Source organism: Coregonus clupeaformis, chromosome 18, assembly GCF_020615455.1.
Source record: "Coregonus clupeaformis isolate EN_2021a chromosome 18, ASM2061545v1, whole genome shotgun sequence".
In the NCBI taxonomy this organism is placed as follows: Eukaryota; Metazoa; Chordata; class Actinopteri; order Salmoniformes; family Salmonidae; genus Coregonus; species Coregonus clupeaformis.
The window spans coordinates 27590053-27602989 of NC_059209.1; the positions used below are offsets into that span (position 1 = coordinate 27590053).

Consider the following 12937-nt stretch of genomic DNA (forward strand, 5'->3'; position numbering starts at 1 on the left):
AATTTCGGGGATCTTTTATTTCAGCTCATGAAACATGGGACCAACACTTTATATTGCGTTTATATTTTGGTTCAGTATAAGTATGCTATGAAAAATTCCTATACAAATTACAGAAACCCTTTAAGTACTGCAGATACACTGTGTGAAGATGACATTTTATTGCATTCGATGCGTCTTCCTTTATACCTTTTAAATGTGCGATTCTGTTACTTGTGTGTTAATTGGGCCCAAAACTGTTTCATTATTCAAACCATTCCATATATTTATACATTTACCATGAACTTCATCCTCAAGTCAGTAGTTTGTGTTGTTAATTTGAGTGTGTTCAGGTGTGTTGGCCACACCTGATCTTAATTGGTTTGTGTCTTGAAAGGTGGTCTATTTGAACAGTGGGAGGGAGAGGTAGACATGATATATACACTGCAGCAAATGTTTTTGTTGTTTTAATAAGCTTTTAGCATGATCTGTTTTAACCTCTTTAAAACCATCTGTTTTATAGCCTACTAAATATTTATTGAATTTTGACCATTTTTATCAGTCCAGTTATTATTTTAACCTCTTGATGTGCACGGGGTACGCCCAGCACTGTCACACACTGTATGAATACACTATAATTTCTCAATAGTTCTTGATTGTATGATTTTGTTTGTTTGTGTCACAAGGTGTGGTGTGTTGTCAGACCAACCCACCCTGAAGAAGTGATGGCGGTGTGGAACAGCGGTGAAGAGGAGGGTCTGACTGAACTGGAGGGCTCCTCAGACACCATGACAGCCCTGACCTCCTCCAAACACCACCTCCTCCACCACGGAGCTATTAACGACTCCAACTACACCACAACCAACAACATCACCTACTTCCCTTACTACCAACACTCCCTCCCTGTGGCTGCTAGCTTCATCCTGGCCTACCTGTTCATCTTCCTGCTGTGCATGGTGGGTAATGTACTGGTGTGTCTGATCGTGCTGGGGAACCGCCGCATGAGAACCGTCACCAACCTCTTCATCCTCAACCTGGCGGTCAGCGATCTGCTGGTGGGCATCTTCTGCATCCCCACAACGCTTGTGGACAACCTCATCACAGGTAGGTAACACAACTTAGTTTAACTAAGCTGGTGAATGCAACTCTGTCTGAGCTGGTGAATGCAACTGAACAGGTTAACGCAACTCAGCATCATCAACTCCATTACATCCCATTCATTTAGTCCCGTGTAGCTCAGTTGGTAGAGCATGGCGCTTGCAACGCCAGGGTTGTGGGTTTGATTCCCACAGGGGACCAGTATGAAACTGTATGCACTCACTAACTGTAAGTCGCTCTGGATAAGAGCGTCTGCTAAATGACTAAAATGTACATTTAACTACATATTAAGGTGAATGTGTTGATCTATGTGAATTAATTCCACTCTAGAAACATTCCCTGAACTGTATAATAACCTTGACACATCAATATCACAGACTCAAACTCAATATTGCATTTCTAAAGATTGAGTCAGATCCATTTCCACTCAGGTCTTGTATTTAGATGTTAAAGTAATTTGTGAATTGAATGTCGTGGAAATTCTAATGAAGTGATAGAAACTTTGTAATTTCTTCAAACAATCAATCTTTATTTGATATCGATTAATTATTGCTATAATGGAGCTGGTCATGAGAGCCCAACAAACAGGAAATGCTGACGTCTTATATAGTGGACCTAAAAATGTTTAGTCATGGCACACAGCTGTGCCCTTGGAAGATAGTAAAAGACAGGATGAACTGAAAAACTGTGGTCACTCTCAGAGGCTCTTTCTCTTGACCATGTGACCAAGTGGAACAGAAGCAAAGATTAGGGGAGACAATACAGGTCTGTTCTGTTAATAAAACTATCTCTAAACTCGAGTCACACCATGTCCTTGACGATACACCCAGACCAGCTGCAGGGAGCTAGAGGGAACAGGAAACCCAATGTAAATGTTTCCCTCACAATGACTCATCAAAAAGAAAGAACATCAGCAAACAATTATAATGAATATAAACTAAGTACAGTTGAAGTCGGAAGTTTACATACACTTAGGTTGGAGTCATTAAAACTTGTTTTTCAACCACTCCACAAATTTCTTCTTAACAAACTATAGTTTTGGCAAGTCTGTTAGGACATCTACTTTGTGCATGTAATTTTTTCCAACGATTGTTTAGAGACAGATTATTTCACTTATAATTCACTGTATCACAATTCCAGTGGGTCAGAAGTTTACATACACTAAGTTGACTGTGCCTTTAAACAGCTTGGAAAATTACAGAAAATGATGTCATGGCTTTAGAAGCTTCGGATAGGCTAATTGACATCATTTGAGTCAATTGGAGGTGTACCTGTGGATGTATTTCAAGGCCTACCTTCAAACTCAGTGCCTCTTTGCTTGACATCTTGGGAAAATCAAAATAAATCAGCCAAGACCACAGAAAAAAAACTGTAGACCTCCACAAGTCTGGTTCATCGTTGGTACCTTCAGGCATTTGGAAATTGTTCCCATGTTCATCTGTACAAACAATAGTACGCAAGTATAAACACCATGGGACCACACAGCCGCCATACCACTCAGGAAGGAGACGCGTTCTGTCTCCTAGAGATGAACGTACTTTGGTGCGAAAAGTGCAAATCAATCCCAGAACAACAGCAAATGACCTTGTGAAGATGCTGGAGGAAACAGGCACAAAAGTATCTATATCCACAGTAAAAAGAGTTGTATATCGACATAACCAGAAAGGCCGCTCAGCAAGGAAGAAGCCACTACTCCAAAACCGCCATAAAGTCAGACTACGGTGTGCAACTGCACATGGGGAAGAATATTGTACTTTTTGGAGAAACGTCCTCTGGTCTGATGAAACAAAAATTGAACTGTTTGGCCATAATGACCATCGTTATGTTTGGAGGAAAAAGGGGGTGCCTTGCAAGCCGAAGAACACCATCCCAACCGTTAAGCACAGGGGTGGCAGCATCTTGCTGTGGGGGTGCTTTGCTGCAGGAGGGACTGGTGCAATTCACAAAATAGATGGCATCATGAGGAAGGAAAATTATGTGGATATATGGATATATTGAAGCAACATCTCAAGACATCAGTCAGGAAGTTAATGCTTGGTCGCAAATGGTCCTTCCAAATGGACAATGACCCCAAGCACACTTCCAAAGGTGTGGCAAAATGGCTTAAGGACAACAGTCAAGGTATTGGAGTGGCCAACACAAAACCCTGACCTCAATCCTATAGAACATTTGTGGGCAGAACTGAAAAAGTGTGTGCGAGCAAGGAGGCCTACAAACCTGACTCAGTTACACCAGCTCTGTCAGGAGGAATGGGCCAAAATTCACCCAACTTATTGTGGGAAGCTTGTGGAAGGCTACTCGATACGTTTGACCCAAGTAAAAAAATGTAAAGGCAATGCTACCAAATACTAATTGAGTGTATGTAAACTTCTGACCCACTGGGAATGTGATGAAAGAAAGAAAAGCTGAAATAAATCATTCTCTCTACTATTATTCTGACATTTCACATTCTTAAAATAAAGTGGTGATCCTAACTGACCTAAGACAGGGATTTTTTACCAGGATTAAATGTCAGGAATTGTGAAAAACTGAGTTTAAATGTATTTGGCTAAGGTGTACGTAAACTTCCGACTTCAACTGTATATCTGCAGGCAATATTAAATGATCAAAGGAGACATTAACAGAGTGAGGGAATCATAGATCCTTCCTTCTGAATGTCTTTCATGAGTTTTTACTTTTACCACCAGCCATTTTCTTCATACAGTATCTTCCAAAAGCAGAACAATTTCATTTTTTTACTCTGCTACTTCAGAACTCAATTTACATAACTATTGATATCTTATCGTTCATAGACTGGGTTTGGATTTTGGCGGGACCAATGGATCCCCAAAAGCATTGAACATTTTAAACTTTGTCCACTCCACTATCTTTTCATCGCCCCCAAGACCAATGTGAAGGCCAATTCAAACCCTGCCTGTCCATATAATTAACATGACATTGCTAGAAGGTTAATTAGAAAATATGATTAATTAATCTTCATATTAAAATGTCCATGCATAGTTGATGCCACATCATTTCCAACCTGAAGCAAATACAAGGAATAGAGGGGTTGATACCGACACCCGGGAGTGCTACTGCTGTGGCGAAATAGGACACATCGCATGGAACTGTCCCAAGAAGGAGGAACCCATGCAGGTCGACATTTCCAATCTACACCACTGCCATGTTATTTCTGCCCATGTCCAAGCCCACCACCACCCACTGCACCGCAGTCGAGTACGAGTACAAGGGAAAGAAGTAGATGCTCTTCTATACTCCGGGAGCATGGTCTCCCTCATCATGCCGTCACTACTAACCCAGCCACAGAGGACTGCAGCTCCAACCATGGACATCACCTTTGTACACAGGGACACCAAAACTTATCCAACTGCAGATGTAGAGATTAACGCCACCAGAGGGCGGTTCAGAGGTAACCTAGGGTTGATTGAAAATCTACCATTTCCCGTGCTACTGGGACGCGACTGTCCATATTTTCAAGAATTGTGGAAAGGACTACAGGACAAAGGAGATGGCTGTGCCAGTAATATGGCATGCCAGGTACCATTTACATTTTCCAGTGAAAATAAAATGAAACCGCTACCAAAGAACTACCTGTCCTATGAAAGGAAAATTAACAAATTGGTACTTACCTGTCCGACTCCTGTAGCCAACACTTGCATTCTCCTGGGAGAGGAAGGGGAAGAAACCGACGAAGAGACAGGAAACCCAATGGGGATAAACGGTCACGAAACGGGGGAAGAGGAGGAACCGGAAGAGCAGGGCGAGGGGCCTGGAAATTCTTATGCCAATGAGATTTTTTCCTCCTGAGTTAACACAACACAATATAGGGGAAAGTTTGGTACTGCTCAGCTGGAAGACACGACAGAAAGTCTAGGTAATAGATGGTATACCTATAAATCCTGCTAATGTACTCACTTTTCCCGGGTAGGTTTACCCCGAGAAATCCTGACGTACGAAGGCACTGTGTTCATGTCCAAGGTGATGAAAGATTTATGTAAATTGCTTCAAATCAAACAACTGCGCACTACTGTATATCACCCCCAGACCGACGGCCTAGTCGAGAGATTTAATAGAACCCTGCTGTTTTTGATGTTTGAGCATACAGACTTCAGTATTTTCGACCAGTTCCTCTTCTTCAGAGAACCTGCTGGAAGAGATTGTCCTTGGAGATGTTTCGCCTTCCCAGACCCAGGAGTTACGTGAGTTGGTGATGAATAATAAAGATGTGTTTTCTTCCTTACCAGGACACGCCTTCCGGGGATACGGGTCCATCAAAAACCTTACCGGGCGCCAGAAGCGAAGAGAGCGGCAATAAAAGAAGTGCAGAAGATGTTGGAGCTGGAAGTCATTGAAGAATCACAGTGCGTGGTCCAGCCCGATAGTCCTGGTGTCAAAACCAGATGGTACAGTACGGTTTTGTAATGACTTCCGTAAGTTGAATGCCATTTCGGAATTTGGTGCTTATCCCATGCCGAGAATAGATGAGATGATAGAAAGACTAGGAGATGCACGATTTATTAGTACACTTGATCTAACCATGGGGTATTGGCAGGTTCCTCTGACCCCTGCAGCTCGGGAGAAGACTGCATTCTCTACTCCAGACAGCCTGTTCCAATATATGCGACTGCCCTTTGGAATTCATGGAGCCCCCGCCACGTTCCAAAGGCTGATGGACCGCATTGATGGCGCCCTCATCAATCCTATGCTGCAGCATATCTGTACGATGTGATAATCCACAGCCACACTTGGGAGGAGCACCTAACCCGATTTAATAGTGGTCATCAACGCCCTTCGGCAAGCAGGACTCACGGCCAACCCAAAGAAATGCACGCTGGGGGTAAGTGAAGCATAGTATCTGGGCTATTCCATAGGGCGAGGGTTGATCAAACCACAAGAGAAGAAGGTCGATGCAATCCAGAATTGGCCTCGACCAGTAAATAAGAAACAGGTACGTGCTTTCCTGGGAATAACCGGTTATTACAATAACCGGTTATTTTCATCCAGGATTATGCAATCATTTCAGGACCTCTGTGTGACCTGACCCGGAATGCCCAACCTGCCATGGTACAGTAGAACCCTGCGGCCAAAGAGGCGTGTCAAAAACTGAAAACTGCCTTATGCACTGCCCCGGTGTTGTATTCGCCGGATTTCTCGAAGCCCCTGATTGTACAGACCGATGCATCGGGCACTGGAATTGGAGCTGTACTCTCGCAGGAAAGTTAATGGAGAGGAACATCTGGTGCTGTACATTAGCCGTAAATTGATTCCCTGTGAAACCAAATATGCAACAGTGGAAAAAGAATGTTTGGCAATTAGATGGGCTCTGGAGTCCTTGAAATATTATGTTCTGAAGTTTGTATTGATGACAGATCACACGACCCTTCCCTGGATGAAGCAGAATAAGGACACTAACGCCCAAATCCCCCGTTGGTTCCTCAGCCTCCAGCCTTTCCACTATCGGATCGTCCACCGTTCGGGATCTAAACATGGTAATGTTGATGCCATGTCTCGTATGCATGCCATGTTTTCTATGACCGCTCTGACCACAGGGTCAATGCTGAGGGGGAAGGTATGTAGTGGTTTCAAGGGTTGTGTTGTGGATGGACATTATGTGCCTGCGAGGTTTCTTTGTTGTTTGGCTGCCAGGACCACGGACAGCAATGTGAAGTATTCCCCAGAAGCAGGACCACGGACAGCTCAGTGGAAACTTCTAGACTGCAGCAGAACAGCCACAACTGTCTCCAGTTGTAATCAGAGCCAAACTGCAGACAGGTGAAACCAATCAGTTTCTCTATTTAACCGCGCCCTGGGTTTCTTGCTTTGTCTTTTTTTGACCCGGAAGGAGTAGGTTATTGGAGAGACAGAGTGTACGGTGGAGAAGGTTTTAAAGAAGAAAGGAAAGTATGATTACAACAAGGATTGAACCCCCAAAGACAAAGCTTGGAGGACCTTCCACTGGTGGCGTAGTGTTAACTTAGTTTGTTTTGGGTTTTATATATCAAGAACGCTGCCAAATCCTGATAATAATAAACAGGTTTAACCCTTTACTTGGACTTGTGTTGTGTGGCTGTATGTGTACACCCCACCTTAAAAAGAACCTGGCACAGAAAACACTACAATACATAGTGTGACATTTCAGTCATATACTGTACCTTCATCAGACATATGAGGCTAAAGCAGACTTGACTGTGAATATAATGGGGACAAAGAAAGGGTTAGTGTAGGAGGAATACTCGAATCAGCAACAAGCAGTAGAAACAATAACAAAGCATATCCCCGCCCTTGTTTTGGTAAAAAGCTGAGGGATGGGTCTGGATGAATGTAACCACTCAAATTCATAGACAGAGCTATGGATGCAAGGACTGACCATCCATGATATAAAAATTATAGTTTTAACCATGTTTTGAGGTTAGTGTTTGTTTTCATTTACTTTAAATGAAAACAAGCTTTTAGTTTGGGTCCTGATGTGGTACGACAGTTGAACTAAGCTCATGAGGCATTTATAGGTTATATTCTTCAAGAATCAATGGGTACATATCATTCAAGTCCAAAAATGGGTGCATTTTCCTAGTGCCAAAATGCAGTATTTTAACATGTCCCTCCGTCATCCCTGTGTCACTTCTAGGAAGATTGAAACCCACTTAATCCCAAAATGTATCCAAGTTTCACCATCATTCTAAAGGCCTAGCCATTTTGCTGCATTGACAGTCATTTCTGAAGATTATTATTTGTATTCATGTGATTAGTGATGCATTTATGTCTGTCCCTCATTTTAAGGCCAACCCTGTTATGCAAACAATTTACCCCTTTAAAATAATGGACTATTCCACCAAGATAAATTATTCACAGCAGGTGATATCATTTGGGTCCTCTGAACAGCATGGTGGAAAAGTAAGTAAATCTTCGCTCACTTTTTGGTCTATTTATAATTGTTTTATCATCTTTGACTGAGGTGGTCGAGCTCAGCACGTCAACCCTGGTCGCTCAATTAATGATAGGAAAACTTGAATTTGATTTAACTTTCATTATGTGTGGAACATGGTCCCATGCTCTTCACCACATGATCAGTAATGGCCGATCTTCACCTAAATCCTCAACCCTATTATCGTCAACCATGTTAAGAGGCCCAAGGTTACATTATCAGTTTTATATTATATGTGAGTTTATTTGTAAAAGGGATACTTGATCAATGAGAAAATGTTGGCTTTATCTCAAACATGCTTTTAATAAGTGTCTGTAACAAGGTTGTCTGCTAAATGGCATATCATTATTTTTATATTATATTGACACAGTGTGGTACAAGTGCAGAAAAAATGCTCTTAGTTCATAGGATTTTAATGCCTGATGTGGGAAAAGGTTTTTTTCCGTAGGCTAAACATATCCTCCATGCAATTGAATGTTGAAAGAATAAATATTTTAAAGTTAATTTCTTATAAGTTTGCATGTCCAAAATTCACCCATTTCATGGAACAACCCAGCAAGTGCTGATTGCCACTTTAATTGTTCTTTAATATCCTCTTGTACACAATCTACTGTCCTCATCATTCATTATGTCCACCTATTGCATTTGGGTGAAATTAAATTGCCATTGAACTAACAAAGGTTTTGCAGAAAGCAATTTAATGGACAGCAAATCATTGCTTGTTATATCTTGGTAATATACATTTTCTAGACAACGGGATATAAATTGTGCCTATACCCTGCTGAGCTTGGAGTGATGAAAAGCTTTGTTCAAACATAACTTAGATACATTTTAGTGGTTACATTTCTCCAGCCCCATCCCTCAGCTCAGCTGTTTACCAAAACAACAGTGGGGTGCCTACTTTGTTATTGTTAAAACTGCAGATTGCTCCTTTAATGCATATTTCATCATGTCCATAGTCAATGTTGAAAAGACTGTCGTTATGTACCTTTCTACTAATGTAAAAGTAATTTATAGACTAATTGTATTACTGTAATAGTCACATGTAAAGAATGGCTCATCTATAGTTGAATAACTTCATAATAGGACATTACAGCCCACATACAGCCTGGGACATCTTGCTCCCGGACAAGCTAAACACCTTCTCCTGCTTTAAGGATAACACAGTGCCGCCAACGCGGCCCGCTCCCGATGACTGTGGGCTCTCGTTCTCAGTGGCCGACGTGAGTAAGACATTTAAGCGCGTTAACCCTCGCAAGGCTGCCGGCCCAGACGGCATCCCTAGCCGCGTCCTCAGAGCATGCGCAGATCAGCTGGCTGGAGTGTTTACGGACATATTCAATCTCTCCCTATCTCAGTCTGATGTCCCCACTTGCTTCAAGATGTCCACCATTGTTCCTGTACCCAAGAAAGCAAAGGTAACTGAACTGAATGACTATCGCCCCGTAGCACTCACGTCTGTCATCATGAAGTGCTTTGAGAGGCTAGTTAAGGATCATGTCACCTCCACCTTACCTGACACCATACACCCACTTAAATTTGCATACCGCCCCAATAGATCCACAGACGATGCTATCGCACTGCACACTGCCCTATCCCATCTGGACAAGAGGAATACCTATGTAAGAATGCTGTTCATTGACTATAGCTCAGCATTCAACACCATAGTACCCTCCAAGCTCATCATTAAGCTCGGGGCCCTGGGTCTAAACCCCGCCCTGTGCAACTGGGTCCTGGACATCCTGACGGGCTGCCCCCAGGTGGTGATGGTAGGAAACAACACCTGCACTACGCTGATCCACAACACAGGGGCCCCACAAGGGTGCATGCTCAGCCCCCTCCTGTACTCCCTGTTCACCTATGACTGCGTGGCCACGCACGCTTCCAACTCAATCATCAAGTTTGCAGACAACACAACAGTAGCAGGCCTGATTACCAACAATGACTAGACAGTCTACAGGGAGGAGGTGACGGCCCAGGCGGAGTGGTGCCAGGAAAATAACCTCTCCCTCAACGTCAACAAAATGAAGGAGCTGATCTTGGACTTCAGGAGACAGCAGAGGGAGCATGCCCCCATCCACAGAAGGTTAAAAGCTTCAAGTTCCTCTGCGTACAAGTGGTCTCCCGAGTGGCGCAATGGTCTAAGGCACTGCATCACAGTGCTAGCTGTGCCACTAGAGCTCCTGGTTTGAATCCAGGCTCTGTCGTAGCCGGCCGCGACCGGGAGACCCATGGGGCGGCGCGCAATTGGCCCAGCATCGTCCAGGGTAGGGGAGGGAATGGCCGGCAGGGATGTAGCTCAGTTGATAGAGCATGGCGTTTGCAACGCCAGGGTTGTGGGTTCGATTCCCACAGGGGGTATGAAAAAAATAATGTATGCACTAACTGTAAGTCGCTCTGGATAAGAGCGTCTGCTAAATGACTAAAATGTCAATGTAAATGTACAAAATCTGAAATGGTCCACCCACACAGACAGTGTGGTGACGAAGGCGCAACAGCGCCTCTTCAACCTCAGGAGGCTGAAGAAATGTGGCTTTGCCCCTAAGACCCTCACAAACTTTTACAGATGCACCATTGAGAGCATCCTGTCGGCCTGTATCACCATCTGGTACGGCAACTGAACTGCCTGCAACCGGGGGCACACTGCCTGCCCTACAGGACACCTACAGCACCCGATGTTACAGGAAGGCCAAAAAGATAATCAAGGACATCAACCACCCGAGCCACAGCCTGTTCACCCCGCTATCATCCAGAAGGCGAGGTCAGTACAGGTGCATCAAAGCTGGGCCCGAGAGACAGCTTCTAGCTCAAGGCCATCAGACTGTTAAATAGCCATCACTAGCCAGCCTCCACCCAGTACCTGCCCTGAACTTAGCCACTGTCACTAGCCGGCTACCACCCGGTTACTCAACCCTGCACCTTAGAGGCACTGGTCACTTTAATAATGTTTACATACTGTTTTACTCATTTCATATGTATATACTGTATTCTAGTCAATGCCACTCTGACATTGCTCGTCCTAATATTTATATATTTCTTAAAATAATGGAATTACTTTTAGATTTGTGTGAATTGTTAGATACTACTGCACTGTTGTAGCTAGGAACACAAGCATTTCGCTACACCCGCAATAACATCTGCTAAATATGTGTATGTGACCAATAAAATTAGATTTGACATAGAAAATGATACTTGTGTTATGATTCCCCATTATGCAGACACATTTGAATTTGTTTTCATTACCTGCTTATGTCTTGTTCATCAAATCCTTCAAAGCAAACAGAAAATAAGTTTACCCAGTATTTCTATCACCATCTGTGGGTTGAGTGATGATTATGTGTCTATGCAAATGTACAGATTGTACCATCAACTTTTTGGTGCACATGAAACAACAGCCTGGTCTTGAGTTTGTGAGAACATTTTGCACAAAGCTTAGCATACGCTTCACTTAATGAACTGTATTAAATTAATGTAAAATAAAGTTTTGCAATGACGTATTACCATTTGAAAAGGAAAGAACAGAATAATAATAAATAAAATACTGTTGAAGGCCCAATCCAGACGTTTTTATCTCAGTATTAAATCATTTCTGGGTCACAATTTAAGTACAGTGCCTTCAGAAAGTATTCACACCCCTTGACTTATTCCATATTTTGTTGTTACAGTCTGAATTCAAAACCTGATTTTGAAAACATTTTCTTGCCCATCTACACACACTATGACAGTGAAAACATGTTTTTAGAAATTTTAGCAAATTTACTGAAAATGAAATACAGAAATATCTAATTAAGATAAGTATTCACACCCCTGAGTCAATAAATGTTAGAATCACCTTTGGCAGCAATTACAGCTGTGAGTTTTCTGGGTAAGTCTCTAAGAGCTTTGCACACCTGGATTAATATTCTTCAAGCTCTGTCAAGTTGGTTGTTGGTCATTGCTAGACAGACATTTTCAAGTCTTGCCATAGATTTTCAAGTAGATTTAAGTCAAAATTGTAACTAAGCCACTCAGGAATTTTGCTTGGACTGTCTGGGAGTGGTCTGAGTGAGGGACCTAATTGGAGGGGACAATTTTGTGATAAGAGGCACCAAATATTACACACAGCTAGGGCATGTCTAAATAATTATTTTTGGCTATAGTGCCATCGCAGATTTTGTCCATTACCCCCCTGGCGACCATTTCCAATATGGCTGCCAACCAGCGCCATGGGGCCATATTGGACAAGAGTCACATGGCCATATCTCTATAAATTATATGTAAATAAAGACCAATGATTGCTTAAAATGTTTGGGGTGATGTGGAGAACACAATAAAATGACTCATATGTAATATACAGTGCCTTCGGAAAGTATTCAGACACCTTGACTTTTTCAAAATTTTGTTACGTAACAGCCTTATTCTGAAATGGATTAAATAAATACAAATCCTCAGCAATCTACACACAATACCCCATAATGACAAAGCAAAAACTGAGATTTTAGAAATGTGTGCAAAGTTATACAGAAAATAAAATAAAGTATTCAGACCCTTTGCTATGAGACTCGAAATTGAGCTCAGGTGCATCCTGTTTCCATTGATCATCCTTGATGTTTCTACAACTTGATTGGAGTACACCTGTGGTAAATTCAATTGATTGGACATGATTTGGAAAGGCACACACCTGTCTATATAAGGTCCCACAGTTCACAGTGCAGGTCAGCGCAAAAACGAGGTCGAAGGATTTGTCCGTAGATCTCCGAGACAGGATTGTGTCGAGGCACAGATCTAGGGAAGGGTACCAACAAACTTCTGCAGTATTGAAGGTCCCCAAGAACATAGTGGCCTCCATCATTCTTAAATGGAAGAAGTTTGGAACCACCAAGACTCTTCCTAGAGCTGGCCGCCCAGCTCTAGGGAGGTGACCAAGAACCCAATAGTCACTCTGACAGAGCTCCAGAGTTC

General features: G+C 42.7%; 1 protein-coding gene across 1 annotated transcript in view; it reads left to right on the forward strand.

Annotated features, from left to right (window-relative positions):
• Positions 1–508: 508 nt before the first annotated feature.
• npffr1l2 (neuropeptide FF receptor 1 like 2) overlaps positions 509–12937 on the forward strand; it is a 34303-nt gene continuing 21874 nt past the window's right edge. Inside the window, exons 1-2 of the mRNA XM_041904117.1 lie at positions 509–573; positions 663–1080. Coding sequence (XP_041760051.1) covers positions 702–1080 — 379 coding nt within the window. The 5' untranslated portion in view covers positions 509–573; positions 663–701. The remainder of the gene's footprint in view (positions 574–662; positions 1081–12937) is intronic.